The sequence below is a fragment of the Pectinophora gossypiella genome, chromosome Z (assembly GCF_024362695.1).
Source record: "Pectinophora gossypiella chromosome Z, ilPecGoss1.1, whole genome shotgun sequence".
Lineage (NCBI taxonomy): Eukaryota > Metazoa > Arthropoda > Insecta > Lepidoptera > Gelechiidae > Pectinophora > Pectinophora gossypiella.
The window spans coordinates 16237616-16264198 of record NC_065433.1 but is presented as its reverse complement, the minus strand read 5'-3'; the positions used below and the strand labels follow the sequence as shown (position 1 = coordinate 16264198).

At 37.7% G+C, this 26583-nt stretch overlaps 2 protein-coding genes across 3 annotated transcripts in view; both read left to right on the top strand.

The window, feature by feature from the left end:
• Positions 1 to 26583, top strand: part of LOC126379903 (DNA-binding protein D-ETS-3) — a 58327-nt gene that overhangs the window by 7592 nt on the left and 24152 nt on the right. Inside the window, exons 1-2 of one of the 2 annotated variants that reach the window (XM_050028899.1) lie at positions 18978 to 19089; positions 24295 to 24348. In XM_050028899.1, coding sequence (XP_049884856.1) covers positions 19014 to 19089; positions 24295 to 24348 — 130 coding nt within the window. In that variant the 5' untranslated portion in view covers positions 18978 to 19013. Of the gene's footprint in view, positions 1 to 18977; positions 19090 to 24294; positions 24349 to 26583 lie in introns of those variants that run through there. The other variant, XM_050028898.1, reaches the window with a different exon arrangement.
• Positions 5897 to 8602, top strand: LOC126379906 (IQ and AAA domain-containing protein 1-like). The gene has a single exon (XM_050028902.1). The coding sequence runs from the start codon at positions 5897 to 5899 to the stop codon at positions 8600 to 8602; it is 2706 nt and encodes a 901-aa protein (XP_049884859.1).

Sequence of the window (26583 nt, the reverse complement as noted above, 5' to 3'; positions counted from 1 at the left end):
GATTAAGCATTTTTAGGTTATTAGTAAGTTGGTACCTACCAGCACACGTTAACCACTTATTTGCACTTAAAAAATACGCCTACTTCACAGTAAAGTTAGTATGTATATTTACAAAAATGACAATAATAAAATAATTTTGTGCAAATATTATAATTCACCGAAGGCTTCACACCTGTGTTAACAAAAGACATCAACGCAAACCGGAAATAAATTATATTTTCGTCTAATTACTTACGGCAAGTATGTATTTTTGTATCCGTGGTAGCCCAGTTGGTAGAACGCTTCCTCTCAATTTTAGATTGCAGGTTCCTAAACCAATGATTTTCGAATTTGTTTTCGAATTCATGTTTGGATCATAAATGATTATCACGTGCTCAGCGATGAAGAAACCCACATTACCGAGAAATGTATTTCGGAAGTATGGTACCTAACCTACCTGGACTAGTTTTCCTTTCGCGGCCTGGAGGGTCAGTCAAGCAATCGCTTCTGTAAAAAAGCGGACCTGTCAAATCTTCAGATTAGGTAAGCGGTCACCGTGGAAACATTTTCGTATTTTTTTTTTAAATAAGTATTTCCAAGCAATCTGCAATCGAATTAATTCAATTAAAACTAAGCTTACTTTTAAATTTCAATTATAAGTAGGCGAAAAATTATGTGACTCTTAAATACGAGTATCGTATTTCACCCACAAAACGGCTTTTTATTTAAAATTGCTTGGAAAATAGTTGAGAATATTTAACAATCGGCACTCCCCAAAGAGTCGAGCGCAGTATTCCAAGCGTGAACTCAAAGGCTGAGGATCAGAGAGCCATTGCAATGAGACAATTAAAAGTTACCTTTGTACCATCAAAGCGATAGTCATTACGCTTGGTAGCTCGGTCAAATAGTAGTTATCATTGTCACAGTCACTAAACCGGAGGGCAATTTGGGGAGTACTCCTGATATCGTTTCTAGTGCATAATAAATACCTATTCATTTACGAAAAAAATATATTGTTACCAAAAAATACTTTCTTTACAAAAGTGAGACATTTTCCATTTAGCTTGATCAGCAATATGGTGTCTTATTTGATACGGTCAAAGATAAATTGTAAAATTCTAATCTAGAAATAGAATCCAGTATATCATGATCAAAAATCTATCTCTCTATGACATATTTTCGAAATTTAATTAAGAATGCAGTAACAATAAGTACACTTTTACTGATGACGTCACATGAAATACTGGCCAGTATTTCCATACAAATTCCATGAAAAAAAATCTATTTGACGTTTCGTAAAAGAATCTCATTTGACAAAGTAGTTCAATAGCCTACCTTAAATTAGTCAGTATGCTCTTGTTTTTTTTTTTTATGACTCTTCAAATATTTTTCTATAGTATTCTAATGACAGCCACGTGCTGCGACATGTAAGCTGTTAATGAACAGCTCTCGATACTTTGAGACCAACCACTCGAAGTACTTCAGTGCGAACCCCATCAGATTGCGAGTCATTACTTAATAGGACCCGATTTTGCCACTCCAATCTTTCCACCATTTACGACCATTCGTATTTATTTGTAGGTAGGTAATCCTTTTGATGTATTTAGATCACAACGACATGACGTTACCCTTTTTAACTGTTTTATTTGACATTACCCGTTCTAATGGCCTCCGTGGTCCAGTGGTTGAGCGTTTGGCTCACGATCCGGAGGTCCCAGGTTCGAATCCCGGTGGGGACATATCAGAAAAATCACTTTGTGATCTAGTTTGGTTAGGAAATTACAGGCTGATCACAAGATTGTCCAAAAAGTAAGATTATCCGTGCTTCGGAAGGCACGTTAAGCCGTTGGTCCCAGTTACTACTTACTGATGTAAGTAAGTACTTAGTTGTTACATGAGTCATGTCAGGGGCCTTTGGCGGTTCGGTTGGTACCTCACAAACCACACGATAGAAGAAGACTGTTTTATTCTTTAGTTCCTATTTTACTACTTATGACCATAAAATAAGGAATAACACTATATATAGAACGGCAACGTTCCACCCCCCATCAGCAGCTGGGCTTTTACCTCACCCCCCTTGGTCTTACTTTATTCTTCAATCGTATAGCGTCACACGTGACATACACTGATGCGCGTGTACGATAACTACAATGTATTTGTGTAAAAGGAGGCTTTTTGTATGACGAGCCCGAGATGTGTTCGTGTGTTGTATTTTAATACAAAGTTATGTAGTGCGGGTATAATTAAAATCTTATGGCGTCTTTTACATTGTTTTGGCAAATAAACTCATCACGACGGAGAGAACATAGATAATTCCTTCGTACTTAACTTAAACGACATGCCGGATAGAAAAACCTCTGTCTACAAACGCCATAATGAAGCAACTCATCTAAAAGAGCAATATTGCTATTTGGCATTTATTAAGTTAAGTTGAGTTGCTTAAATGTGGCCTTTCTAAATCGCCTCACCGTGCTCTGATTCCCAGTTCAACAAAAAATTAAATGATAAGATAAGTTATTATATTATTTCAATTACCATAACATTTTAATAAACTTTTCAAGTTCTTTTTTATTATCAGGGGTGTCATCCCCTACCACGCGTATCAAATGGCTGCGCGTGCGACGCTGCGAACCGCGCCAATTTGCGGTGACAACCATAATACGGCGGAGATTTTTTCTCATACTAGTATAATGAATATCTCGATATCTCGATTAGGGTCCGAGAGAGATAGGCACATATTTTAGGGTTGAATTGATTCGGTAATTGTTTCGCTTCCGCCATGCGACGGTGAGAATATTTTGTTGCATAATCATTGGTTTTATGTTTGGTACCTCCTATTTATTATATTACTGTAAAATATTTAAAGATAGACCGCATAAAACAGTGAATTGGTTGAAATAAGAATAGGTTGCATTTTATCTTAAGTATATTTTCTAACTATTGGACTTTATTTGAACTTTACTGCAGTTTTTCGCGTTCTGTAATCTTATAATAAATTATATTTCATTTAAACACAAATACTCTAAACGCTGACTTTTTAATACCTTCTCTCACTGAAATTAACTTCATGTTCAACTGCATAGGGAAAACGAAATGAGAGTTTATCATACATTAGTCCGTATCGAATCCCGATCCCTCGGCAGTCCATTAGACAGTCAATCATTCTGCCATTTGGTTCCGGTAGGTCTCAGTAACTGGTTGGGTGGAGCCCACTACTGATTTGTCAAGGATACGGATTAGCTTTTGTTGGTATTCGTAATGAAGATACTACCCGTGAGAACTTGGGAAATTAGCTGTTTTTGAATAGCGTTATATTATTGGAAAAATAAACTATAGACATTAGTATTTTCAAGTTCTACTATCGTGTGGGTTGTGAGGTCGACTACGAACCTCATTAACCCTGGTGTCAGGGTTACTATTAAGCCGCCGCCGTTTATGTGACGACTACTTACTTACATCAGTAAGTAGTAACAGGGACCAACGGCTTAACGTGCCTTCCGAAGCACGGATCATCTTACTTTCGGGCAATCAGGTGATCAGCCTGTAATGTCCTAACCAAACTAGGGACCACAAAGTAATTTTTGTGTCCCCACCGGGAATCGAACCCGGGACATCCGGATCGTAAGCCCAACGCTCAACCACTGAACCAAGGAGGTCGTTTTATTATTATCAAGTGAACTGTGTGCACGAAACAGGCGTAACGCGTTGTTTTATTTTTGCGTCTACCTCTTTTGATAGACGATAGGTGTAACTTCACTTACTTACCTTTATCCATTCCTTTATCTTCGTTTTACCAAATATCATGCAAAAAGATCAAAAATATTTTTATTCAGTAGGTAACATAGTTACGCTCCTCCCATGCCTCCAGTACATATTGGTCGAGCCGACTCCAACGAGATTCATAATTCACTACGTTTACAAGCTCGGCCAACATGTACTGGGGACTTTCGAAAACATAATTCAAACATAGAGAAACAAATTAATCCTTTGTTATAAAAATATTTTATTCTACTCGACATTCCTGGACGGTAATTCGAAATACCAGTATGCTAAGTAGTAGGATAGGACATCAATACAAACATTAAGATTACAAACTATTCATGCCTCGTGATCCCTTTAATGCGACCCCTGCAAACTTTATCGTGCGAGACCAAGTTAACAAAATAAATGGCTTAAATTTCTACAGGGATACAGTATAAATCATTGTTGCGATGTATTTTGAACGATGCTTTTTGATAAAACTTCCATGTTACAAGCAGAAGCGGAATGGTCGTTTCTTTAAACGGAAGTCATAAACTTATTACTGGAAATTTTAAACAGTAGCCTCTCATATTTTTTTCGCTTTCACATCACTATTATACTCTATTCGCAGACATTTAATACTTGAAGAAGAGCAGACTTAATATAAGTATGTACGGATTTGTCATGGCAAAAGTCTATCAGCAAAGACTTGACACACAGATACCTCAGCGTGGGCCGAACTTAAGCTAGATATTTTTCAATATTTTACTTTATAATAAAACAGGGGAAAAATTAAAAACAATACAACTTAAATTATTTAAAATTCGGTTGGTACCTATATTGCTAAGGACATTGTATCGTGATCAGGACGCAATAATTGCTACACATTATCAATGTTATATGATATTTTTATGTTTAGACTGCTCCTCTTAAATTCTTAAATGTCTGTGATTCTATGCACACTACATGTAAATCGTACAAAAAATATTGTCAAAGATTCCTATAACAAACACATCGATTACGTAAAGTAATCCTAATATATAAAAACAGAATATAAACTCACGACTATAAGGTACCTTATTAGGCGCAGAGATACATTCATGAACTGAACTGAGTTTTCACGTTGTAAGTGGCATACACGTGCGTGACACATAAATATTGATACAATATATTCTTCGAATAAACATATTCATTACTGTCTAGACTCAGGTTTTTTCGCGCATCACTGTTATATACTGTTTTATGGCCCCTCTTTATTTTTCTTCTTCTTCTTTACTATAGTAACATATCGCATTGAATGGTTATACCATCGATCAGTTTGTGATTTATTTACCTAATAAGATACATGGGACATTGAGGGCTATTAATAATAATAATAATAAAAGATACAAGTTTCGGGTGGCTGAGATCACCACCAAGGATGGCCTCGTAAAGACTACACTAATAAGTACACAATGCTAGTGCACTGCGCCCCATTTTTATGTAAGTGAATAATTCCCGCTGGCTGCTAGTCGCTTGCGCCGCGGATACTGGAACATCGAACGGGCACGCGGCACGCGGCATACTCCGGATGTGCTAGGAGCGTGCGCCGGCGACGATTCCACTGCTCAATGGAACGTACGGAGGCGCACTTAAAACATTCTTATTGTACATACCCCGGTCATTGTCGACAATCCCTTCGGAATTTGTTTAAGACTTGAATTTTTATATTATTCCAAACCGTTACATGTTACATAAACAAGTCTATGCGTCTTCCTTCTAGTAAAAGGTATCCCCTTTGACTAAAGTAAGAGCATATTTCTTAACGGATTCAATATTGTATCAATAATGTATAGCAGTTAAGAAATGGGCATGCGTTATATGTTGCATCTGGCAAAGCTTGCAGAACAAATAAATTCATGCTGCTTCCTCTTTGCAACATTATGTCTGAGTAATTTCTACTAAATTTGACTTTTTACAAACATAGTTTTTTTCTTCTACGATACTTCGACTTGACATGTACTCTGTCTATAAATATGTCATTATTTTATAGTTAATTTGTAACCTAGATTAGTGTAGGTTATTTATATTGTAAATATTAATTTAAAATCTTACCCTCATGATAGAATACGTTTGATTTCCCTAAAACTGGGATGCGACTGTCAAGAAATTATACAGTTCACGGATTACAGCCATAATGGCTAGCAAAGATTATTATGCATGTTGGCTAGAATACAAGAAACAGTTAGCAGTAGCTCTAGCGGAAGATGCTCGCTTGCAACTACTGGCGAAGGCCCTGGTCGGCATCAAACCTCAGGCGACGGCTGTGGAGATAGTGGCCAGGGTGTATACCAAGTTCTGCAACTTATACAACAAGCTATGTGAAATCTACGACCAAATGCTGCAACCCCAAAGGCAAGAGTATATCAAAAAGATTATAGACGCTATAACGTGTCGTTTATTAGAATTAAAGTCCGCGCTAGAAAATGTTGAAGCTTTCGAATATACTTATACTGATAATGCTCTGCAGCAAATGTTAATGGTCCCACAGGACGTACAAATATTATGTCCCTTCTTTTATCCATTCGAAATTCGTCAACAAGAATTACAGTATATAGTTGATCAAATATTAGCCGGAAATCGACTTGGAGATCCATCACCCACCGCCTCGGAAATTGAACGCAGAGAAGAAGAGCGACTAGAAGAAGAAAGAATAAAACAGGAAGAAAAAGACGCGGAAATAAGAAGAAAATTGGCTTTAGGTGAAGACATTATAGAATCTGAACCGTCTATTATATACACTCCTGCACAATTAGAAGCAATGCGGAAGGAGGAAGAATATACCAGACATACAAGAAATATTCAGAGAATGGAAAGAGCGCGAAGTATCACTTTTTTTAAAATTCAAAAAAAAGGGCGAGATCTTAATTTGTATTTAGATTTAGCTGGTCTAAAAAAGCCTAAAGCTAGAGAACCTCTCAGAGCACGAGCTGTGGCTTTAATACAAACGGTATATAGAAAATTTATGTATTACAAAAGAGAACATTTAAAAGAAGAACAGCTAAAAGCAAAGCTTGGGATGATTATAACAGCGTGTCAACCCCCATCAGCCACTATTCAATTGGAAAAAGTTAAAGAAGCACGTAGAGTTTTTAGACGCGCATATTATAAAAAATGGATTGATGAAAATGTTAAAGAAAGAACTAAAATTCTTAGGTGGAAGGAAGGTGAAATTTTAGAAGACATTTCTGCTGAAATACGGCAGTGGTTCAAGGAATGGTACGATGAAGTCAAAGTGTTTGATGAATTTCCCTGGCCAGATGAAGGTGGTTCTATATTGGTCGTCCGAGGTGACACATTCACATTAGAAGAATATATTGAGTGGAAAAAGGCTGAAGAAATAAAACAAAAAAAGGAAGCTCAGAATCCAAAGACTAAAGAAGATATTAAAGCGGAAAAACTCGCAGCGCGTGAAGAAAAACGAAGAATAGCGAGGGAAGCAAAAGAAAAAGAAAAAAAACGTATCCTTGATTACAAGAAAATGCGACTTAATCCAGATAATGATCCAGGAGTGTACATAGACATCGGTAAAAATGTTGATCAAGTGCAAGATATGTGGTTCAACTATGAAAACCAATGGAAAGCCCTGGATGTGCCTGGACCTGCCATAGAAATAATTAAGGGTCATATAATGGAGCTCATAACAGAAAATAAATATCAAGAAATACAATTAGAATTCCGACCTATAGTAGATGAAATGATGAGGCTAGAGTTAAATTTGCTGAAAGCTTCTTTAAAAATAGACTACGCCTTTGCAGGGGCCAAAATACCAATTACTAAAAAAAGAAAGAAACCTAAAAAGGTAAAACCGCCTAAACCAGAAAAAACTCCGCCTGCTGTATTGTTTCAAAAATTAGTCGACGCCGGAATTGTAGTAAAGTACCCTCATACTACTCTTAACGATTATTGGGGTGATAGGAATTTTGCTGCTGCTGATACCAGAGCAATCCCGTGGGTTCCAACTTTTCCTCCTCCTTGTATGGGTGACGTTCAGGAACAAGTTAGAATTCGATGCCTTTTGACTCTTGGTTCGAATTGTTCAAATGCAGTCCGGTCTCAATTACTAGTAGGGCCAAAACATTCAGGCAAGCGGACCTTAGCATACGCTATCGCCACAGAAACAAATTCAATTTTGATGGACTTGTCGCCAATGTACGTTTACGACAAAATGCCTGGAGCCAAAGGTCTAAAAACTATGTTTAACCTGGTTAACAGAGTCAGTCGAATCATGCAACCGACTGTAATTTTAGTGGATGGAGCAGATAGATTGTTTTATAAAAAAGTACCTAAAGAAGAAAAGATTTTTGACCCTACTAGGCTATCAAAGGATTTCTTTAAAGAAATCGTTAAACCGCTAAAAGGGCCTGATAAAGTTTTAGTAATCGGAACAGCCTCAGAACCGTGGTTAGCGAAGACACCACAAATGCGCAAAGCATTTCCTAGTGTAATTTTACTTCCAAGAACGGAGTACGCAAGCATATCATTTATTTTGACTAAAGTTCTCATGCGATATCACGGTATTGACAGAGATTTTAACGTTCACAGTGTGGCACAAGCTTTACGGGGATATGATATTAGCACAATATTAAAGAGTGTACGCAATGTTTTGAATGGTAAGAGAATCGCTGAGTTGAAGTACAAGCCACTTCATCCCATGGAACTTGTCAATGCCGTGCTTGATAACGAAGGAGCTGTTTGTACGGAAGCTTTCGACTATGAACAGTTTAAGACGTGGTACTTATCTTATTCTCCATTCGGAGGTAGATACGTGGAATACATGACCATGCTGGAGTCGCAATTAGCATGTAAACTAAAAGCAGAGAAACAGAAGAAGAAAAAATAGTAGGTTTTATGATTCATGTGGGTGACAAAATTTTCCAAAGAATAATAAAACTTGTATTCCTTATTATAATTCCCATTGTTTACTTTAGCCTTTTACTTTTATTTTGGTATATCTTGCAATTGATACGTTATCACAAGTATATAATGTAGGTAAGTATACCTTGTATTTTCACCTATCAAAAGTCAGCAATAATATTTAGTTCTTCCGGTGCAACTTTATTCAATAAAGTTCTTTTTATAAAGTTTTGTTTTTGCAACATTGAGTTTCTCATTTCACGCATTGTTGTAATTATCATCGTTCTTTTTTATATTTGTCTTTCGAATATTTATTTATATATTACAACCGTGTTTCGTGTTCTACAAATAATATAAAAAATATTGTCTGAAAAATATATTAGACGGCTCAGTTACACGCCCTTTTGTGAAACCCTCTCATTCAATACGAATGCTGGCACAGCGTACAAAGGGTGCGAATTTGAAGAGGGGTTCAAACCGTGCACGTTTGTTTCCTCGAAGTGTATGAAGTTCGTAGTAATTTTGGTAGAGGGCGTTATTCGGCATAGTGTCTCAGGAGCTTTTAGTTTCGAACTAAAACACGAACTTTTTGTCAGATGGCGCCTGTTTATTATTTTTTCAGTGCAACTATTATTTTCTTACTTTTATTATCAATACTAATACAATGCGTGTATAGAAACCGAGCAAAATGTATTATAATGGTTTATATTGTAGGTACTGCTCGCTTACGCCTAAAAACAGAACATTTACAATTTTGTAGCAAGTAGATAATAACCTTGATCCCCATAAAATGCACATATTCATTAAAAATCGTTTACTATGAAGAAGTTGTTATTAATAGACATGTCTGAAATAGAAGGAGACGTGACAATTCGTCAGGCGAAACGCCCGAACCCAACAGTACAAATTACGTACCTATAGTGATGTCTAGTGATCTGTCGATTATTTGGTATAGTAGCCATCTAATTTGATTTTGTCGACTAATAACTGTTTCATGCAACAAGGGCTATTGTTTCCAAGCCCATAATGTCCGATTTACCATACTCGTTTTCCAGTAAGCATTCTAATTCAGTGTATGAATAGTGCTTTAGAAGGTTATTGGAGTATTATGAACCAGGAGTGGAATGCATTTACTAGAATGAACACATTCAAGTCCTCGTTTACATTATTCCAGTAACACTCCAGCGCTGGATTCAACTGGACTGGATATTATAATACGTACTGGAATAATATGAATCGAGCATAAAACTAAACCACGAGCTGAATAATCTAAGAGCTATTATAAAATTGACATTGTTAGACCGCAAAGTTTAAGACTCCTCAGTTTTTTTACATAAACTAAATCACACCATCCTCTGAAATTTTAAGTGGGGACAAACCATTTTTTACTTATGTACCTACTGCTGATTTGGACCCATGGTTTTGATGCCTCGTGAAGCATTCTGAGTCGTAAACTAAAATGAGGTTTACGAGTGTAGGCAGTTGACGCTGGCAGTTCGCATGAAAAAGTGTTGCCTGGTCAAAAATATCGACACAACCGCCTAAGCGTGTCGCAACACTAGCTACCCAAAAGTGGGTCGTAGATAGGTGCTTACTGAACAATGGGCGGGTGTCGACTGAACCCACTACCGTTGGCTTCACCTCTCCGGACGCCGCTGTCTCCGTTCCCCGCCGCCATTTCCGCCCGCGGGGGAGGGGGGGCTTCCGTGAACCGCCGCCACAACTACAATGGACCCTTTATATCTTCCTACCGCTAATCTACTAGCTGATAATATGATTAGTACGATCCTTTGTAAGCTGCTCGTATGTATGACGCGGTTTTCAGGCGGTGGTGTAACTGCACACAAAGTTACGCAACGTTCTCAAATATTATGTTCTGGGATTTCTTGCAATAAAACTATATTATTTTAAGGAAAAGCGACTTTTGTAATTCCATCGGCTGCATTGCGTAGTTTATTATAAGAGTTTACTTAATATATTGTATTTAAAATAAATACAATGTTCTTCTATTTTTTTCCTTCTTCTTCTTCTATTGTCGATATTGTCTATGTCGAAGGTTGATAACCGACCACACCAACCTTGCAACCAATTTCTTCTTTCTCTATCAACCAATATTGATATTTCTAGTTAGTTACCTCTGTACCTACTTAATTACAAAATAATGTAAGCAAGTGTTGACTATTTAATTTTTTTCTTCTTTTTTCCATCGGACGATTACTTTCCATTCACTCCAAGCGGGTCCCAGTCGCATCGACTGCTTGATGCACGTTTTTCCAGCAGTTTTTCTCAATGTGAAATGATGAGACAACGCCGAAATGATCATTGGGGGTTGTTGATATTGGAGTCCATTTTAGTACATTTGTTACATAACTATACCAGTACGCATTTGAATGTCGGATCATCAATAAGATAATAATTATTTTTTATTTCCTACCTATATTGCCCCACTTCAAGGCCTCCCATCCCTCCACCTCTCACAACGGTTTTCGGGTAACTGTCACCAATCTGTACGATATACATCAAGATCGTCACGCCATCTTTTTCAGGGTCTATCTCATTTTCGGTACTCGTCCTGAGTCCTAAGGTAGCGAGAACGTATCGTTATCGGATTTCTTAGAGCCTCGTTTCTCCGACATAATCATCTGAGACTGCGCCGTGAGCCGTGGTTCGCTATCATCTAGACATCGTCAAAAATATTCATAAACTGCCTATATACGTCCCACTGCTGGGCACAGGCCTCCCCTCAATCAACCGGAGGGGGTATGGAGCATACTCCACCACGCTGCTCCACTGCGGGTTGGTGGAGGTGTTTTTTTTACGGCTAATAGCCGGGACCGACGGCTTAACGTGCCCTCCGAAGCACGGAATCATCTTATTTTTTCGGACAATCAGGTGATTCAAGCCTGAAAAGTCCTTACCAAACAAAGGACAGTCTCACAAAGTGATTTCGACAATGTCCCCATCGGGAATCGAACCCGGACCTCCAGATCGTGAGCCTAACGCTCTAACCACTAGACCATGGAGGCTGTCAAAAATATTATCCTAATTTATTTTCCGCTGCTTCAGTACTACACCAGTAGTTGTGAGATTAGACCCAACACATCCATTTACAACCTCCGTGGTCTAGTGGTTAGAGCGATAGACTCACGATCATGAGGTCCGAGTTCGATTCCCGATGCGGACATTATCGCAATCACAGTCTCACTAGAGACTGTCCTTGGTTTGGTAAGGAATTTTCAGGCTTGAATCACCTGATTGTCTGCAAAAGTAAGATGATTCCTTGCTTCGGAGGGCGCGTTATGCGGTTGGTCCTGGCTATAAGCCGTAAAAAACCTCCACCAGCCCCCAGTGGAGCAGCGTGGTGGAGCATACTCTATACCCCCTCCGGTTAATTGAGGAGAGGCACGTACCCAGCTGTGGGACGTAATAGGCTGTTTATGTTATATTATGTGCATCCATTCACTGATTGTCATCCGATCATCAACCTGGCGTGGCGTAGAATGCATCGAACTTCCTCTTCAATGCAATCAAGACCAATAAGCTGACTAATCCGCGAAGCCGCCTCATAATTTCTTTATAGTTTCTATGTTTTTATATTTCTTGTAAGTACGTGCAATAACGTATGTTGTGTTATGAAAGCCACATATCAGGACGATGGTCTTTCAGCGCGCATCGCTATCAACTCAATACTCCGAGCCGCTTCTTTCTTTCTCAGACAACGCCCTAAATCGAAGTTCGCGGCTTGCTAGGCACCCACAGACCTGTTGTCTTCAATTTTGTACCTTGAGAACCCTCAGCGTCCCCATTTATAAGTACTTACTAGATTAGCAGTCACTTGACGCAAATCTACAATAAACATCATGACGTAAATATTACCTTACTAGTATGATTGGTGAAGTGGGTCAGGATCGAAGCAAATGGAATTCTATAGTCTCTGCTTACCCCGGTGGGAAATAGGCGTGAGTTTACGTATGTATGTATGTAGTATGATTGGTTAACGTTATGGCTTTACTGGTATAAAGTCTGATATTTTATAAATATGTATATTCGGTATTTACAGTATAACTTCCTAACTAGCCCTGCCAACAGAATACTTGCGTTCAGTTCGCACTGTGAGGTTCGCTCCGTAAACTAATTAAAATCTTTCAGGGAAAGCTTTTCAATGAAACTTCGTCTTTGTTTGAACCTCTGCCAACTATGACGCTCGTGAAGCCTTTGAATAAACCCATTATACTTTGTGAGTATATTATACTCACCGTCATCATGAACCGATATTAGGATTCAACCAGTTGTTTAAATATAAACTCAGATTAAATTGACATAACCTAGTACTTACTTAGAGGAGCTCGGTGGCGCAGCGGTATACGCGCTCGGTCTGCGATTGTTGAAGTTAAGCAACTTTCACAAAGGCCAGTCATATGATGGGTGACCACAAAAAGAAAGTTTTCATCTCGAGCTCCTCCGTGCTTCGGAAGGCACGTTAAGCAGTTGGTCCCGGCTGCATTAGCAGTCGTTAATAACCACCAATCCCGCACTGGGCCCGCGTGGTGGTTTAAGGCCCGATCTCTCTACCCATCCATAGGGAAGGCCCGTGCCCCAGCAGTGGGGACTTTAATGGGCTGGTGATGATGATGAGTACTTAGTATAATATGATTCTTTAATGGAGTGATTGATTAGTAGTCGTTACATGAGCCATGTCAGCGGCCTTTGGCGGCTAAATAGTAACCCTGACATCAGGGTTGATGAGGTTGGTAATCCACCTCACAACCCACACTATAGAAGAAGTAGACCCATTGATACCAGCGGGGAGCATGCTCCACACCCCCATAGAATGCGTACAGCCACTTATCTTCCTCGGTACATGATAAATCGGGCGATGCGAAGACCACCGGTCACTAGAAGATTCACCACATCTCTTAGAACTTTGTATCAAATTCTAAATACTACTTACGAGGACTCCGACAAGACTTGATGTCAACATTCTAAAAAGGCAGCAGACCGTATTTGCTTCCTTACCAGCACAAAATAAACGCTATGGACATTTTCTGTTCTGAGCATCAAGTGAATTCTTGAAATCAGTGATTTAAAACAAAGTACGCGAAGACACTAAGAACAAAAATACCTTAGGTACTTTTACTGAGCAACTTCGTGAAATCCGGTAGAGTAAACATTCATGATTTATGAAAATTACATGTATTTTATGTGAGACTTCCTTCTTCTGCGAAAATAAATGGAAACGAACGGGGAAAACATCACGAATGAATTTCGCGCGCAAATAAGCGTTGGTTATCGAATTATATCGTCGATTCCAACTAATTCGGAGGTCGGCTGTGCACCGCCCCCCACACGTTGCTCCTAGGGAGGGGGGGTCCCACTTCACCCCTCCCCTCACCCTAGTCCTCACCCCGCAACTCTAAACTCATTTCCTGTGCGCCGCCTGGTTGTATTAATTTTAAATTAAGTACGGCTAAAGCGACGAGCTGTCGAATAACATGTAAACAAATGTACTTACTCGTATAGTTATGTAATTAATGTACCTACTTACTAAAATTGACTCGTATAATCAACACCTCATGATCATTTTGGATTTGCTTCGCCATTTCACATAAGTAGATCATCTAATAATATACACACAAATTTTGAAATAAATAGAATATTTAATTTTATTCTACAAATCTTCTAAAGTCTTACGTGCGTTTTGAAAAAAACGTTAAAAAGGAAAGAAATTAAATTAGATTACAGAATACATCCAATACCTATTATAATAATCGAATTAATTAAACATACCTACTAAAGAATTTGAATATTCTAATGTTTAAGCAGATTACCGAATTTACAATCATCACGCGTCAAAAAAATCCAACAAAGGATAGGCTCAACAAGCTGAAAATTAAAAATCACGAATCGAAAAGGCTTTAATCCTGAGCTCGCCGCCTAGCAGCGAAGCGGCAACGTCGCGTGACCGGAAGCGCCCGGAGCGGCAACGTCGCGCCCGCATCGATCATGGCTGTGCACGCACACACCCACACACCCCTATCTATGTCCCACGCACACACTCGCAGGGCTTCTTAACGCCTTGAGGTGTCAGAGGTTATTTAAATTAAGCCGGAGCTGTAGGTACAGACGTATATTATTTACCCATGTACTAGCAACGGAAGTTCTCCCGGCTGAGTCTCGCATATTGAATTGTTTTTTTTGATATCTGTTCTAGACACCATTGCTTTATTAAGCAACAGCAATAATTTATTATAAAACCAGACAAGAATAATAATTTATACCTTATTGTACTACTGGCACACACTTCATCTCTGTAATTTTCAGTGATTTAGTAAATCTCTCTCAAATCTAAATATATAAAAGTTTTATTTTTCATTGGTAGTCATGGAGGCGTTGGCAAATCTATCAGCAAATTGTTTAATTACAGGCTGCCATCAACCAAAAAAATCTTGCTTGCTAACTGGTAGGTTACCCTACCACGTCGATCGCTAAAGCTCGGTGAGGTGACGGTACTCAGTTCACCTTGCGAAGAATGTATCTCTCCCAATTCCATTCCCAAATCTCTTTGTCACAAATGGAATTTATGAGCTTATGTTTTATGTTACAGGCTGCATTAAAAATGGAAGGCTTTTTATAGAAACGTGTCCGCATGACAGCTTCAATTACAGACACCGACGTTTTGTCGGAGTAGAGTAGTTAAAACATGTCGCATGTCGTAATTATGTATTGTGGGAATAAAGAAGTGTCGGATCTTCATATTGCCGAAGTCAAATCTTGTCGGATAACAGTTTGTCAGACTTCAGTTTTTAACCCACCGCACACAAATTTTTGTATGGATGTAGCGTTATTTTTAGTTTTTTAATAGTTTAGCTTTCCTGGCGAGAATTTATACCGGGTTGCTCGGCATAAGAAATCTAGATAAGCAAACCCCCTGAAAAACAAATAACGTTAGGGCGACGATGATATTTCTGTAAAAAATATCTCATTTCCATTCCAACTTCACTTTATTCGTCCATCGAATAACAACTTCTCGTTTGAAATCACTCCAATACCGTTCGCGTTGGCAAACAAAAATAAAGCTACTCAGCAGCAAAGGCTACCAAATGAACAGTTTGATTTGAATGAATTCGAAATACTCGGTTAAAAAGAGCGTGGATATTGGAATACATCTATCTACAAAGCTAATTTCAGACGCGTTCACACATTGGATGAGTACCCGTTTTGTAACTTGCATTTTACTACATTAGTTAGTATTTTTATACGCACATAAAACCATCAAATAGACAAATACATTTTGGAGGGCTGAAAAACTCCAACCAGAAGCCTTCACCCGTTGAATGGTTGCATTATTACCACCACAACGGCCTTCGTAGTCCAATAGTTGAGTGTTGTACTCACGATCCGGAGGTCGCGGGTTCGCATTCCGGTGGGAACTTATCACACTTTGTGATACCTGGTCTAGTTATGACATTGCAGGCTTACCAGCCGATTGTCAAATAATGATGACAACATCTCCGGAGAAAGGGATCTATAAAAGACAATTTTATCAGCTTTCTCTGCTTTTAAAATATTTTTGTCAAGCGTACTCTGATAGGTAAGCGGATCATGTTAATGGAGGATACCATTAGGAAGTTGATGATGACTCCGATAGCTTTTTGTCTAGCCAAGTAGTTAAGTAATACCATCTGCGGAAAATCTACATTAAGTCACGTCAATAAAAAAATCTGATAGCCACTTACTGGTCACCCCGGGTCTCAGGTGTGTGATAAAATGTCCTGAAATCACTAGTGCTAGAGCAGAGGAGGTTATACCAACGCTTTACCCCGCTCTCAATATTCAATGTATTATAATATAATATAGATCAAAACCCAAAATTCTTTGTTACGACACTAGCGACACGATAGTGTATTTTATATCATAATCATAAATCATAAACAGCCTATACGTCACACTGCTGGGCACAGGCCTCCCCTTAGTCAACCGGAAGGGGTATGGAGCATACTCCACCACACTGCTTCACTGCAGGTCGGTGAAGGTGATTTTACGGCTAATAGCTGGGACCAACCGCTTAACGTGCCCTCCGAACCACGGAATCATATTACTTTTTCAGACAATCAGGTGATTCAAGCCTGAAATATCCTTACCAAACAAGGACAGTCTCATAAAGTGATTACGACAATGTCCCCATCGGGAGTCAAACCCGGACCTCCAGATCGTGAGCCTAATTCTCAGACCACTAGGCCACGGAGGATGTTGTGTATTTCATCTACTATTGTTTTGTTGAAGAAACCAACAATGGAGCAATGTGTTGACAGTACTCCAGTACTGTCCATGCCCCCTCCGATTTTTAAAGTTTTTTGAAAGTAAGTAAGTAAAATTAAACATTTTACTTACTTACTTTCTTACAATACGTTTTGTCTCGAAAACTTCGATGGAGGGGACGCCTGTCCGTTTAATGTTATGTATATTAATGTTATTATTTCATGGAAGAGGCAATAATAAGGCATACAATTACGGTGTTTGAAAAACAGTCACACCTGCCATCGTACAGTCGCTAGCTGTATTCAAGCGACTGTCTGTTGAAAGCTTTGTCTTTCTCATTGCGCTGTCGACTGTCGATTCTCTCTGCTGGCATTTAACAGCAATGAAATGAGGTCAAAACCTTTCAGCAAATTTTAACGGCGGTTTATTAGCTCGCTGTTGTTCATAGGCTATGATAAAGCTTGTAACCTCTTTGTATAACAATTTTAAGGTGATGTTAACAAAATAAAAATAATGCACATTATATACTTTCAAGTTTCTTTAGTAATTATTGACTTTAGTATGATGCTCCAGGTGTAAGAGACTTTAGCTAAGCTACAAACGATTAGGAAAAACGACAGATGCAGCTATAAATATATGGAATGGCACATTATTTCAATCTCATAAATGTTATTGCCATCACTGTCTCTTTTCAAAATCGTTTGTATAGAGGCAGTGACGGTTAACCCCTCTGATAATATTACATTATTAATATTTATTCATTTTAATATTATAACTACATAAACAATAACTTTTAGCACAGTATAATGTCAATTTGGAAACAAAAAATATAGAGGTATGTTGCATCACCCACGCTAACTCGCGGTTCGTAGCAAGTTGCTACGTGCTACATACGTAGCACACGACAGATATCCGAACCGACACCTTTTATCATGTTTCGCCTTGTAGACGTATTATCATTTAGCTTTCCATCTCCTCCTACTTGATACATAACAACATAACATAATATAAGCTCACGACTGTATCTCAATTGGGGTAGTCAGAGGTACGTCCCTCACAAGATGAACTAAGTACCCACACCTCATCGAGCGTTCTATTAGATCAACGTGATAGATGGTGAGCCGTATCTCTGTCTACAATGGTCGAGACAACTGTGCTAGTGATAATAACTAATAGTTCATTGGTGCAAAACCGGAACCGAGGTTGATATATGATTGAGTTAATAGACCCATTAAAAGTTCAGTTAATTTACTTTTTATGTAAAAAAATCTTTTTAATATTTACACAAAAGCATATTCATTTTAAATACGGTAAGACCCGTTTGTAACAAACAAAGCACCTGTAAAGGTGATCCAAAATTCAACGAACAATATGCCTAAATTCAACCAATTATATGGACAATTATCGCGATAGAAAAAGCCGCGCAATTCGTAAAAATAATAAAACTCGACACAAAAGGCTCGGGGCCCGGTGCTGTCATTGTTCCAGGGTTCGAATACCGAGTCAAATTTAAAATAAAAACAATATGCAGATGATGACAAACGATTGCCTCGAGCCAACAGCCGACGATTCTTCGATTGCCAACGTTTGTGAAACTAGAATACCTACATTTAAAATTGTATCGCAGTACTGGTAGAGTAGGGAGAGTATTAGAAAAAAAGTAAGATTTTTGGGGGGGGGACCCGGGATTAATACAGAGTAGGTATGTTATATATATATTTCTCTATCTCAATCTCCATTTCAAATAAAGAACGTCTATTTTCGTCAAAAAGTAAACGCCGTTCGCTACGGAACCCCAAAATATTAAAGAATCGAAATTCAAACGGCATAAAACAATTTTTGCCAAACGGCCGGGTGGATAAGCCGCTAGCTAACAGGCTGTCGCGGCCCACAAAGCGTCCTGATTACCGACGACGTCGAAGCTCCTAGTCATTATCTCCCGCCCACCCTGTTTATTTTTCTCAGATAAAGATTAGCCAGAGTGCCTTGCGATTGGCGGGGTGGCGTGTTGTAGCGAGTGGGGGAGGGTAGTGGGCGTGGTCCGGGCCATGCCCCGCCCCCCGTCCGTCGCGGGTGGCTGAGTGTATCGGCGTCATGCGCGCCGCGCGAACCGACATGTGGTTGCAGCACCCGTAGCCATGATAGATATCAAAAGCTCTGCCGACTATCTCAGTCGGTCAGGCACATTTACCAACTTCTCTATGCTGTTTGCGGGTGAATATACCTTTTATTATTAGTGAGGTGTTGTGCAGTGCTATGGTGTGTGAATGGGTGTTTTTTCAGGGTGTTACAATGTGTCATATTGGTCTGATTTCCTTGATGAACCGTCTATATAATGTTCAGTTTGTTAAATAGTTTTTCTTTGAGACGATTTTATAAAGGATCAAAATTTAAGTACTTCCCCAGACTTTTACAAAACGTACCTATCTATGTCTTTTATAACAAAAATTTTAAGTGTTTTTCGTCAGTTCTGCCTAATATAAAACTAGAACGTGTCAAAAGAGGCTGGTGAGAGTGAGATTGCGGTGATATCGTCCCCCTCACAGGGCCCCCGAGAGCTTTCAGCCACTTCGCTTTATGACACCTCGAGCCAGCGTAATGAGCCCTGAGTGTCTCTATCTCTTAATAGCTTCACTTCCCTTTCTGTCGTCCCTTACAGTACAAACTAAAGTAGAGAACACGGTTTTGTGTCATAATACGCTATTTAAATAGGTATAATAGTAGCCATAATACCTACTTTACTCCCGACAGTAATTTAAATATTCAAAATTGCAGTTTAATTAGTTTAAAACAGTATTAAAATGAGTAAATTTATTTATTTTACTTTGTTATGCCTTCAACGAACATGAGCATATTTGAATTTAAATTAATTGAGTATGATTATTTGTAGTAAACGTTAATTTTATAACGTAAATTTAAGTTTAATATGATAGGTTAGCCGATTTTATAGCAGCTCGCAATGAAATCCCTCAATTTTAAAACACGTAGCAGTATATAATTTTCAGTTTCTTTGCGAATAGGTACATACATTAGATCTCCGTGTGAGAAGAATTTAATTGTGTTTTTCTTTTAAAAGCATATTATCAACATTTTTTTTTAGTATTAGGTACATAGAGTCACACCGAAATCCCTAACGGCGGAATAGAATAGAATATGTTTATTTAACAAAAAACTTAATACTGGCGGACCCCGCACTAGGGTTTCCCCTGTATCTCGGAAATCCTGAACATTTGTTGCCGCAAGTCATAAATGAAAGATCCCGTGGAGCCGTTCATGATGAACCGAATTCTAGAAGGTGATCAGCCCGTCGCCCATATAAATAGTTCATCATTTTTGAAAGCTCATTTGTGATAGCTCATTTGTGATTTGCTGGACAGCTGATGCCCCCTATAATATGAATACACTCATAATAATTTATAGTAACATAATGACTACATTTTGACCACATCATTACCGTTAATAGTGTTTGAGTTAAATTATCAATTTAAGACGAAAAAAGTAATCTTTACTGTTTTTCGATTGACAAATAGTTTATTAAGTACAGAAATAAACATATTTTTTTTATTGTTCTTAACTAGCTTTTCATTTTCATTCCCTTGGGGGGTGATTTCAGGGATAAAATCTATTCTTTGTTGTTTCTCAAGTCTTAAACCAACTCCATACTTAATTTCATCTAAATCGATCAAAAAAGTAAGAAAACAAAATTACTTTCGCGTGTATAATATTAGTGTGTCTAACTTTAATCCAGTCTTAAATGATTGTTGTTGTTTGTGTGTTTTGGGTAATTCTTAATAACTATCATCATCAGCCGTACGACGCCCACTGCTGGGCATAGGCCTCCCCCAAGGATCTCCACGACGATCGGTCGGTTAATAACTATATACATATATAATTTCAAGCCGGCTTCCCACGGGGGTAAGCAGAGATTATCGATTTCCACTTGTTTGTTTCGATCTTGACTTTCTCTTGCTTCCTTCGCATTCATCAACTGCTTTATACTCCGTATTAAAATAAACTTTATTATAGGTATGTATTTTGAATGTTTGAGTGATATAAAGTATAAGTAACGGGTATACAAATATTCAGACGCTATTTCCGTCGGCTCGGCAGAGCCACAAGAGCTGTAGTTTCTTTTGGTATAATGTTCTTTTAAAATCCCCATTGTTTAACAATTGTGTCTGGAAATCTCGGCCTTAGGAGATTAAGAGGTATAATTCTAATGAAATGTTTCATGTAACAAAGTTGACCCGACCATTATAGACGGCGATACGGTACAGTCATGAGCAATATCATGTACCCACTTTAGAACCCTGTCGCACTATCATATTTGACATTTAATGAGACTTACGGTTTAATTTGTCAAAAAAGTTAATGTGACATGGCATCAAAGTGTATACATATTAATACTCGTGACCGTACCACCTATCACGTCCGTCTAACAGTAAGCTCGGTGAAGTGTGGATACTTACTTACTGCATTTTGCGATGGATGTACACTGGTACATCACTAGACCAGACCAGGTGGAAATATAGTCATAAGCGCATGTTGTTGTAATGTTATAATTAGGTAACACTTTCAAGGACAGAACGTCTAATGACGTTCCGATCCCAAGATGTCGGATATTGGCTATTATGAACCATCAATGACCCATGTCCGTCAAAGGATTAAGTCAGATACATTCAGTCGACTTCTAAGGATGATAAACTTCATGAAACACATAATATTTCTGTTCGTAAGATATACAACTGAAGGTTATATAAAACTATTTAAGCATACAATAACTCAAAATATAACATAACATAACATATGGTGTATTGCACACACAGGGAAATACAAATTACAAAACAAAAGTGATATAGAAAGAGTACAATTTGCGGCCTTATTGCTAAGTAGCAATCTAATATTATACAAATTATTATATTAGAGGTACATAATAACCATCATTCTGTACTTTTTAAGAAATGTTAATCATTATTTTATTTTATATCTTCATGCTTCGTATCCTGTCGGTGGTACGCGTGTAATATAACTTATGTTATGGCATAACAAGTTATAGTGATTTTATAGTGATTAGTAATAGTGATTTTACATACTTACATATAGGTATAATCTTACTTTAAAAACAGTAGTTTTAGGCGGATGAGACGTTCGTTATGTAAAATTGACGATTCAAAGTATAACTATGTTACCTATTGAATAAAGATATTTTTGAATTTGAATTTGAATATTTTTTGCGTTTTTGATGTCGCCCATACAGCCTTCCGAACACTATACAAAAGACATCAACGAATGCACTCTGGAATTATTTTGTCCATTCAAATATATAAATTAATTAAATACTTCAAACTCGGATACATTATTTTACTTACTTATTGACATTTAAAATATAGCAGTACGTATCATAATAACAAAAACGAATAGCTGTGAATGAAAAGTTACCCGTTTGTAGATAGATACCTTTGGTTTTGTTTCGTTTAGATGAACATAAGTATAGTTTTGCGCAATTATAAACTGTTTTTAACTAACATAACTATTGCAAAAGATTATCAAATACTTAACAGTTATTTCCTTCTGCCGTCGGCAATTATTATGGATACTTTATTAACATGATGTTATTATAAGGATCAGCTGAAATGTTACTAATTATCGGTATATATGTTTATAATTATAAACATGTTTATACGAAACAAAGAAGAAATAGGGTGACGTTTGTCGAAGGGATAATTTGATAAGTTTATTCGACCTCCGACGCGTAGTACACCTTCAGTGTCTAAAAATGGATCCAGAGACGTGAGAGATGATTTAGATTGTAAGGCCTAGCCTTTGTTTTGTTTTGACGAAGCCTGTGGTGTACTTACATTCTGTTTTTCAAATTAAAAATATTTATTTCTGAAACTGGTCCATATTTAGTTAGTAACAAAAAGCTTTTTCAATTCAATTCAATTCAAATTATTTATTTCAGATTAATATCCATAATTATAAGTATAAGTACATCAGATTAGATTAGATAATTAAAAATAAATTATATATAAATATATATGAATATAATAATATATATAATAATTATAAATATAATAATTATATCATACTTACAAAAGTTTTAGGAAACACCATGTTTATAGAGAGGGACTCCGATCTACCTTTTCCCTGAGGGTCTCGGGCGGAAGAAAGGAGAAAATGCCGACCCAGGTCGAGTGAAAAAAATGATTCATAATATAATATATAAAAATATATTTTTTTATAATTATTATTATTTTTTAGTATTTTTTGTGCAATTAAATAAAGGTTTTTATATAATATACATTTATATTTACCCAACTGCGGCAGAAGGATTATAATTTCGAGTGTATGTATGTACATGTAACATACATACATTCGAAAGTGTATGTATGGAACACTGTATGTTCTTTGGTACGTTGATGGATGAATTTGAGCATATGAGATGTCATTAGATTAGCTAGATAGATATTTGTATGAATAAGTATACTGAAACTCTCTGGGTACCATCTTAGTACACTGTATACAATGTTTATAATATTATATTACTATATTATATAACGGATTAACCGAATGACCATCTTCCAGGAAATAATAAAGATTTTAGTATATTATTTAGAACCAGTACATTATAGTGCGGGCATTTATCAATAGTCATGAGATTAGTAGACTTTTAAGAGCAAGAGGTATGATGTAATAATTGTACATCTATCACAAATATTATTATTCTATGCTGGGTATTGAGCGAATAAAAAGTAGAGCGCATTTAGATGCTAATCTTTCGAGGCACGGATTACGATTTATCATAACCATCTTAGGACTTCTGGCCGAAAGGGGCTTTAACACTTTCAAGGACAGAACGTCTGCAGATGTTCAGCGATGACCCGAACCTAAGTGTCATAATATTATGAATAAAAGGTCAATGATCGGTGTTCAGTGTCTGAAAGTGTTAAGTTGTCTTTTGATTCCTTGTAGAGCTGAAGATTACGAGCGTGATTTTGTAAATGCGCCGAAAATAAACATACAACAACATAAACAGACTACGTATATACGTCCCACTGCTGGGCACAGGCCTCCCCGGAGGGGGTATGAAGCATACTCCACCACGCTGCTCCAATGCTGGTTAGTGGAGGTGTTTTTTCGGCTAATAGCCGGGTTAAGCCGTTGCTTAACGTGCCCTCCGAAGCACGGAATCATCTTACTTTTTTGGACAATCAGGTGATTCAAGCTTGAAGTCTTTACCAAACAAAGGACAGTCTCACAAAGTGATTTCGACAATGTCCCCATCGGGAATCGAACCCGGACCTCCAGATCGTGAGCCTAACGCTCTAACCACGGTGGCTGTGTGTGACCGAAAATAAAATACACTTAAAATTACATGTACTTAAATAATATTGATTAAGTTGTATAATTTGTTTTCAGATGCCTCATACAAGAGTACGTGGTCCACTCATGCAACGTCACAGGGTTCACAAGGTCAGTTCATTACCATTCATCAATTAATAGATTAGGTAATACGTTAGAAAAGAAGATAAATAGATAATGTATATTTTAATTCAGCCAAAACAGATTTGCTCTGCCATTATTAGATGCCAATGCAACCTACAGCGCAACACGTTTTACCTATTTAACGTTACTTTTGCCCAAGTCTTTTGCGTAATGGCCAAAAAGACGTCAGGAATGAAGATAAGTGTATAAATCAACGCATCTGACTCTTTCAATTTCTTCTCCTCGCGGTGTAGGTACGTACTTAGTACCTATATGTTAGGAACAAATTCATTTTGATTTTTAGTGTACACGCGGTTCAACTACCCAAAAAGATAAATCTTCACAAATAAACATACCCGCCAAATGAAATTCGTAGTGTCGTCGACCCAAACATTATTCGTCAGATTGAAGCCAAAACAGTAGGTAACACTGAACAGAAAAAGTCGATTTCTCTTGGTAACACCAAAAAATAACGTGACTGACTTTTTATTCGCGCCGAAATCAAAACAATGCGCCCCTAAAATGTAGCACGCGAGCGCTTGCAAGCGTCGCGCCGGCACGTGGCGGCCCGAGCCGACAATATGAACTTAATTCTTTGATTGACATTTACAATATTTCGGTAAGTGATGCAATATTTTGATGATTATCACGGGGGAAGGCGAGCCATTATCGCTTCGCACGCTTCGCTCGTCGCGTCCTATTGTCGATGACGATCCACGCTCTTGACTTTCATTTGTTGAACGCGAAAATTGCGCATTTCATTTGTATTATCATAGTGCGATTATCTTAGTTGCTCGAGTGTGTGCGGATTGAGAAACTAACCAAAAAATCTAATGTTATGTGGTAAAAAAACATAATATTATAACATAATAATATATTTTTACTTATAAGAATGCGTGGTATAAATTTGCAAATTATACGTTATAGTCGTTACTATAAAGGGTCAAACATTACAAAGGTACGCAGTACACGGTCTACAAATTTCGATAACATTTTAATGTAATAAACAAGTTTCTCGTCTTTCACTTCCAAGCATTTTGTAGTGTTAATAACCATAATCAATTAATATCACATTAAATACAGCAAATGAAATATCACTCTCGGGGGACTGGCGAAGAGTGACGACTCTCCGTGACGATTTAATGCAGTACACAATAGCTACAAACTACCGCTCCAAGGGGACACATTATAACAGGCGTCGATGACAAACCACTCGATATCGTAACGTATTTTGTCACCCAAATAAATATGAAATACGTTTGGTAGCATCATCGCTTCCCGCCAAATCAGAACTAATATGGTGAAACGTGAAAATGTTAGATAGAATAGCCAAATGTCTGAACAGTGAGGTTAAAAAGGCCACGTCGAAGCAATTCATCTCAAAAAGGCAATTTGACATTTGCTCATTTAAAAGTTAGCGCGCAATGCAAACAAATGTCAAATAGCATTATTGCTTTTTTAGATGAATTGCTTCAATGCGGATTTAATCCCCCTGTTCTTTTTTGACTTAATAAGTAAGTAATAAAAGTCTGTAAGTACACCAGTGAACTTGTAACTATTAAAGCCTTTTTTAGTTGGATGTTTTAATCTGCATGAAGTAATAACAGCAATTCAATGGAATAGTCTGTGTTTTCTCCTTAGCGAGTGAGAGCTCTCTGTGCTCCCGATTTGTCCGGCCAAGTAGTTAATGCCATATGCGACAACTCCCTCCCGCCGGCGTGGTCGACCTTTTCACTCCTACACCGGTGTCGTCATCGACCTACTCATAGTCGCTTTTCTCAAACATAATCTTCTCAAACGATGCTGTACTTAAGTCGAAATTCTGCAGGCGTTTTGCAGGGTTAGAGCCGCCAGCTCTCCATATTTATCTGGCCAACCAGCGAATATCAACTGAGGCAAATGGATAATTTGTCAGGATAAAAAATAAAACTGTATCTTCTTTCACCCTAAGGTTGCCTGGCAAAAATTGCTGTTTAGCAATAAGGCCGCCTATTGTGCTTATGTTTTATTCGTATGTTTATGTCCTTTGTATATGTTGTTGTGCAATAAAGTATTATTGATTGATTGATTGATTGATTGAACTGTGCTTCCTGATCACGCTTACGTCAATGTTCTTACAAGTTTTCAAAATTATCAGCTTCTATTAAATATAAGCTGATTTTTCGTATAGTATTAAAGAATAGCACCCCAAAATGAACTTGTGAGTTTGTGACCCCACTGCCC

Bases quoted from the DNA above. Each gene is read 5' to 3' on its own strand.
- LOC126379906 (XM_050028902.1), top strand. From the start codon at position 5,897: ATGGCTAGCAAAGATTATTATGCATGTTGGCTAGAATACAAGAAACAG.